Source organism: Galeopterus variegatus, unplaced genomic scaffold (assembly GCF_000696425.1).
Source record: "Galeopterus variegatus unplaced genomic scaffold, G_variegatus-3.0.2 Scaffold8351, whole genome shotgun sequence".
NCBI classification, from domain to species: domain Eukaryota; kingdom Metazoa; phylum Chordata; class Mammalia; order Dermoptera; family Cynocephalidae; genus Galeopterus; species Galeopterus variegatus.
The window spans coordinates 46,248-53,831 of NW_007734462.1; the positions used below are offsets into that span (position 1 = coordinate 46,248).

The following is a 7,584-nucleotide window of genomic DNA, read 5'->3' on the forward strand; positions in this document are numbered from 1 at the left end:
TCTGTTATAGCAACACAAAACGGACTAAAAAGAGTATGCCAAAATGGAATACAAAGTATTGAGAGCAACTGGGACAATTAAAAATAACAAAGGGCAGAGAAGCTAAAGTGTTGGAAAAGGTTTACTTCTCATGGTGCTGATGAGAATTAATTTCAGCGAAACTCTTTCTCAGTCACTTTAGTGGAAAGTAGACACACACAGCTCAAACCGAGGGTATTTCTCTGGTAATTATTGCTCTAATGCCTGCCTGCCAGGCTTTCAAATTACTTAGCTTATTTGCTTAGGATGCTAGGAAGCAGTATCTGCAAAAAGGAATGACACAGGAAAAAGTTAATCTGGCCTGATGGAAAATATAAGGCAAATGTAGAGGGTTAGGTCTGGGCACCTCAGGGGATGGTCAATACAGCTGACCTACCCCGAGACCCCACCACGGGTCATGCCATGTTCTGAGGCCAATGATGTTATTTAGATATAAATTCTGTGGACATAATTTTGGGAAAAATTACTTGTAAAGACTAACAGGAACTACATAGAAAGGTACTTCAAAAAGTTCACAGAAAAACAGAATTGAAAGGTAATACAAATCTCTCCATGTACTTTTTGAAATACCCTCATACAATAACTTACTATTTCATTTTCAGATGCAAAAATAATCTTCTCTCACCCAACTGTCCCCAGAACACCTCGAACTGGTATTTATGCCCTGGCTTGCATGGGTTAGAGTAATTGAAAATTATGACTGATCAGAAACCAAAGAGAAATGAGATCACTCTTCATAAAGCTAAACGGAACAGGGAGCTATCTTGTGAAATCTTAATCCGAGAGATGTTTTATAAACTCTTCTTTTTGAAATCTTCCCCTTTTCCCCAAATCAAAACAGACTTTCTTGCTAGGCTTTGACTCCATTAGTACTCACCTCTCCAATGATCCCTCCAGCTCATGCACACTATCGTCTCTGTTCTTTGGCATGTCCCCTGGCTGCGGGTCACTGGGTGAGGGTTCATTGCTGATCACGACCCTATGCACTTCTTTCAGATGGCCAAAATAGACTCGCACATGACCGAACACTTTTGCACAAAACTCACAACACATGAGTTTCTTCAGACGGTTCTCACTGTGATGAAGTTTCATGTGAGTGCTCAGGCTGCCAGAACGTACATAGGCCTTGCGACAAATCCGACAACTGTAAGGCCGTCTGTTCGTGTGCGTATTCATGTGGTCTCGAAGGTGACGTTTGAACTGGAAATGGTGGTTACAGATGTGACATCTGTGACAAGGCTTCTTAATACCAGAAGATCTGTTTCTGAACACTGAACTGGGCTTAGGGGAAGGGCTGATGTCCTGCTTACAGCCAAGATATTTAGAAGTGAGTGAATTATTTAACAAAATGTCTTGTCCTAGGCCATTGGGCATTGGAGATTGTAGCACAGATGCAGGAGAAGCCAGCAGACCCAAAGTGGGCATGACAATGACAGGTTTGGGCATAATGCTACGATATTTTTTCATGGCCCCATATTTTTGGTCTCTGGATTCTTGGGGATCATTTTTTACTCTTTCTTTACCATCTTTACGCTTATTAATGACACATTTCCTCCTTTTCCCCTGAAATGCCAAAATTTCCTCTGGTACCTTCTGTTTTCTTCCTCTTCTCTTTGCTGCCTCACCATTCAGTTTTGATTTGTGATTGAAATCTAGTTTGGTGGCTGGACAGAAGGTACTTTCACAAGGGCTGTACTTTGACACGTGTGGAACAGGCACCTTGCTGGCCACTTTGGTGGCTGCATTAAAGTCTTCTGTGATGGAAAATATGTTATCACAGTCTGGCCCATGTCCTGGCAAGGAAAAATCTGCAATGTTAGCATCTGATTCAATTTTGCAAACCTCTGTTGTTTTTATTCTTGAGTAGGGTAAGATTGGCAGTTTACCTTTGGGGACTGACGGGATCAACTGAACTGCATTGCCAAAAACAGCTGGTGATAAAATGGTCATGGCTTTCGCAAGATCAATTTGTTCCTTAAGTTTTTCACTGACAATAGCAGCAGGTTTACTGAATATTTTCTGGCTTGCAAAGTTTGCTTTCCCTGAAATCTTTGTGAGGCCCTGCTTGGCACGGGGCTCCTCTGGTGTGGACAATGTTGGGGTGGCATGAGGGTTTAGATCTACATGGTTGTTGGTCATAGGCAGTTTTGAATCTCCGTGACAATCTCCATTGGTCAGTGTAGCCATGCTGACGCTGGCTGGGGCTTGGTCTAGTGGTGGCACTTGCCTGAATGGATCACATTTGTGCAGGAGTTCAGGGTGGTGGGGTGGGGAAGGGGACATCTGAGGACACGTTTGGGTTTGGGCAGGAGGTTTGCTACAGTCACTCTCAGGAGATCTCAGGATGTGTTTCTTCCTTGATCCTTTGTTAATTTTGGGGGGTTGATATCGAGGAATAGGCAGTTTAAGGTTTTCAGGCAGGGGCATTCTGGGTTTCTGGAATGGTCGAGCTGAGGCAACATGTGGCAAGGCGACAAGAGAAAATGTCCCTTCCTGGCCAGCAACCTGCATCAGAGCATAGTTCTGAGGAAGCATCCCCAGTGGCTTGGAGTTGATGGAGGGTCCTGGATTCACTTGATCAGAGAGTGATGGTGAATGACATGGCAGCACTTTGGATGTTAGGACTTTGGGCACAATTTTCGGTGCAATGGTCCTAAACTGACTCTTATTCTGCAAACCTTTCTTCCCGCTCTGTACTGTTCCAGAAGGGATGTTTGATTCACCTGCAATGACAGACAACATAAAAAGTTACTATAGTGTAACTGTCCTGTTGAAAATTCAAATAAGAATCTTATCATTTATTCTGCCTAGAAGATTCTTTGATGTACACTACCTTTCTAGACAAACTCCTGTGTCCTTCAAGACCCAGCTTGAAGGTCAATTCCTGCCCACATTATTATTCTCTAAGGATTATTATTCTCTTCTATGGTTCCATAGCCCCTATTATAATATTTACTATTTTCCATAATAATTTATGTGGTTATGTGTGTCTCTACTACTAAATCCAGAGCTTCTTGAGAGCTGGGACTCTGTCCTTCTCATACTTGTATTCTGCAAATCCATCTTCTCCATTTACCCAATTCTGACTCATCTTCATAAGCAAGGGCAACCCCACCTCCTTGCCTGATCTCCTGAGCATCAAAATCTTGCCTCGGGTATAGTCTGTGTGTATTTTATTTAACTTACATACATGTCCTGCTTTCCCTATTACACTTAAGCTTTGTGAGGGTGAAGCCTATATTCAATTCATCTTGATATTTCCCACTGTATCTTTGGTATGAAACAAATGTTTCTTGTATCAAACTCATTTCTCACTCAATTGCAGGATACACCATGTGACCCACTGGCAGTGCAATTTGTTTTGCACAGTGGATGAATTCCAGACTGAATGCTAGCTTTGTCGCTGTTTCCCCATGTGACTTGTGAATTTCTGCTCACACCTTTCAAATTGTTTATGTGTGCTTTTGCAATTAAATCACCAGTATTAAAAAAGCTGATGTGACACCTTTAAAAACATTGAACAAAAACAAAAAGATACAAAGTGATAAGTAAAGATACAGAGACCAACATAAAAAAATATGAATCACACAAAAAGCACCTTTTAGAATGCTAATAGAAACAATTTTAACTGATAGAATAACACTTCATTCTCCTGGGATTTATTAGTCTGACTGAAGACCAATTACAACTACCTTAAGAGAACAATTAAGGAAACATTTCAGTGCCCTGCTTCTAAAGATTGAATCATCTATTTTATTCCCTAAGGCCTTGAGGTCATAGGCCTGGCTGCAGAAAAGTTTCTCACTTCTAAGTATGTCATATTAATCAAACTTCACTTCAGTTCACGTTTGCTTGGCACCTAGGCTATTCTAGGGATTGACTATTGCAAGCCCACAATCCGTGTTCTGAAACTTTTGGGGCCAGATCTGTTTTGGAATTTACACTTTCAAATTTTAGAAAAGTAATAAGATTCATACACCTCATGTTATATAACACTCAGCAGATGCTGTAGGGCACTTATTACCACTTCTGTAGCAAACTACGTGAGTATTCACAAGTGGAACAAACGGAGATTTTTAAACAGTCATATTTTAGTTCAGGTTTTTGCATTCTGAATGAGTTTGGTACCTAACTTTTGAAAACGTTTTCTGTTTTCAGAGCTTTTTACATTTTGGAGTTGTGGTTAAGAGACTGAAGAACTATTTGCTTAAAGGATACAGGAGACACAAAGGTAGGAGCTAAAAATCTAGTGAAGAACAAACGGAGATTTTTAAATAGTCATATTTTAGTTCAGGTTTTTGCATTCCGAATGAGTTTGGTACCTAACTTTTGAAAACGTTTTCTGTTTTCAGAGCTTTTTACATTTTGGAGTTTTGGTTAAGAGCCTGAAGAACTATTTGCTTAAAGGATACAGGAGACACAAAGGTAGGAGCTAAAAATCTAGTGAACTAGATAATTAAAAATTTTAAATGAACTTTAATTTCAATGCCTAGTGAACTAACAATTTTAGCAGGAATTTGACTCTTTCAACAAAAATTACATCCCTCAAATAAATGAGTAGCATAGTAGTAATAAGTTGGAATGAATATTGACAACTTTTAGAAAGTAATCAGTGTTTGGTGAAGAAAAATGATGTTATGAAACATATTTCACATGATTACCTGCATTAGTATAAGAAATACAAGGACTAGAGCTGTCATCTGGAAAAATTAGACAGGTGTAATTATGTCATCTGTTGTTTTCCTTCCTAGTTTTGCTACCGGGAAGTTCACGGGCAGATTAATTGGTCAATCACTTCACAATGGTCACCTAAATGGACAGATATATTTGCTCCTTCTACATAATTTTAATTTCTTAAGTTCTATTTCCACAGCCTTTACATTTAAATGTTTCATTTTAGGCCTCACTTTCTCATCTTTTTGGATGAAGTACTGAAATAAGTTGTAAATAAATATATTAAATCAGGATGGAGAGAGTTTGCAGAAAGCCAAAAAATAATGATAGCTTTTGGCTACCTAGAGCCAAAGCTTATTAAATAATTATATTAATAATAACAATGGTCTTTGCATCTACACAACAGACCAGGGTAAGGAAGGGAGTGATGAGAAAACACTGGGTCATTTAAATCTAGTTCTTACTCCTAACTGATTGAGCAGAAAATATTTAAAGCAAGAAGAGCTAGAAGAAAGGCTATTTTGTCTTTAATCAGTTCATAAACTCTTGAAATATGTGACAATAATATAGCACAGCACAAGACATATCAATTACCTTGCTCATCTGTTCAAAAATGACTGTGCAATGGCTTCTCATCTCACTCAGAGTAAAAGCCAAAGTCCCTGCAATGGCCTAGATGGCCTCCTGCTATTGGGCTCCCAGGAGCCTCTGCCTCATTTCCTCTCCTCGCTGCCCTCCAGCCACGGTGGCCTCTGTGCTGTTCCTTAAACATCCCCGACATGTACCTCCTCGTATCCCCTGCACTTGCTGCATTCACTGCCCACGATGCTTCCCTCTTTAACCCCCCAGTACTTGCTGCAGTATTTCCTTCAGGGTTTTTCTTCTCTGACCACCTTATTTTAAACTGTACTCCCATTCTGAACACCCTACTCCCTTTTCATGTTTTAATTTTTTCTAGAACTCTAACGTATTACATTTATGGCCTACCTTTCCTCATTGGAGTGAATTCCTTGAAGACAGGGAGTTTGTGTCTTCAGGGAATCGTGTCCAGCATGTGGCACAGATTTAGCAAACATTTGTTGAATCTGTTAAGTGTTCATAAAGTGATCCATGAGAGAAAGAAAGGATTTACAGACTAAGCCTAGGAAATGTTGTACACAGTGGGGGGGGTGGGGGAGGCAGACACAATCTAAAACTGACATTTAACATTTCAAAATTTTGAAAATTAAAAAAGAAATGGAGAACATATCTCTTGAACATTTTTTTCCTGTAAATTTTTTTGGTGTTTGGGAGAGGGGGCAGCTGGCCTGTAAGGGGATTCAAACCCTTGACCTTGGTGTTGCAAGGTCTGGAACATTTTTTTTTTTTAACTAATTAAATTTACTGCCAGAGTAAGTGGACTGAAGTCAGGACAGAAGGGACAACTAGAAATGGAAAAACCAAACCTCAGAAACAGAGAAGGGAATGGTAATGCCAACGTGAAGGGCAGAAATAAGAAAGAAGATGCAGCTGGAGCAACGACCAGCAGTCAAGGGCACCTCAAAATCTCTAGAGGTTTAAGTTGGGAAGGGGCTTCCTATTTTTTATAACCAAGTGTAAAAAAGCAACCTTCTGACAGTTAAGGTCTCCAGAAATGAAACTAGATATACTTTATAGAGCCATACCAAAAGGGAGTGAACCAATTATGATACATTTAAAGTTAATGTGCTTCGACTGATCTTCAAAGTCTCTATATTATAGTGGAAATAAAATCACACAGGAAGAGCAATGACTTTCAAAGGAAAAGGAGGTCAACTGTGGTCCAGGAGCAAAGGAAAGTCCTAAGGGTAAGTAGCTCTGTCCCAGCAAGGGAGAACACTGATCAGTGTGAGCAGTCTGAGCAACCTGAAATGTCAGAGACCTAGATGACAGGTATGGTGCCTGCCAAACAGAGTTACTTCTCCTAAAGTTCCTTCAATTTAAAGAAGTGAATGCTGGGGTGGAAAAGCTTATTAGCTGGCTCATGATCAATAATCATAAGCTAACCACAAAGAGTCTGTGGAGTGAAAAGATAAGGCCTTACTGGGTAAATCTAACTTACTCTTGCCTGGATCTATCAGAAAGTTCTTACAAGGGTGAGAGTCTCCGTGAAGGTAGAGTTGAGTCCCGTTTTTCAGAATCATTAAGGATAGGAAATGAAACCTACGCATTAGGAAAAACTGCAAGGCAGGAGAAAGAGGGCAAGGACACAAAAACAGAAGAAAAAAAATCTGTAGGAATTACTTAAAAGTCCATCAACATGGTGCTAATCAAATAACCATCCAACCATACTGTGCTGCAGTAAAACAGAAGAATGAGTTAGACTGATATGGAATACTCTCCAAGATATGAGATTTATAGTATGCTATCACTTGGATTAAAAAATGGGGAGATACACAAATATATTCCCATATATTTACAGAATATCTCTGAAAGGAAACAAAAGCAACCAGTACTAGTGATAGCCTTTGTAGGGTGGGGGAACTGGCAAAACTGAGAAGTCAGGAATGGGATAGGTGTTTATTTTGTGCTGAATACCTCCTGTGCCTGGCAATACAGGAGGTGCTCATAAATACTTGTTGAGTGAATGAAAGGATGAAAGTTTCTCTATCTGGGCCGACCTGGTGGCGCACTGCTACAGTGCGCCGCTTGGGAGTGAGGCGGCGCTCCCGCCGAGGGTTCTACAGGAGGTGCTCATAAATACTTGTTGAGTGAATGAAAGGATGAAAGTTTCTCTATCTGGGCCGACCCGGTGGCACACTGCTACAGTGCGCCGCTTGCGAGTGAGGCGGCGCTCCCGCCGAGGGTTCGGATCCCACATACAGACCGGTTCCCGCTCGCTGGCTGAGCGAG

General features: G+C 40.5%; 1 protein-coding gene across 3 annotated transcripts in view; it reads right to left on the reverse strand.

The window, feature by feature from the left end:
- Positions 1-372: 372 nt before the first annotated feature.
- Positions 373-7,584, reverse strand: part of ZNF438 (zinc finger protein 438) — a 29,240-nt gene continuing 22,028 nt past the window's right edge. For all 3 annotated transcript variants that reach the window (XM_008592812.1, XM_008592813.1, XM_008592811.1), the window contains exon 3: positions 373-2,762. In XM_008592812.1, coding sequence (XP_008591034.1) covers positions 913-2,762 — 1,850 coding nt within the window. In that variant the 3' untranslated portion in view covers positions 373-912. The remainder of the gene's footprint in view (positions 2,763-7,584) is intronic.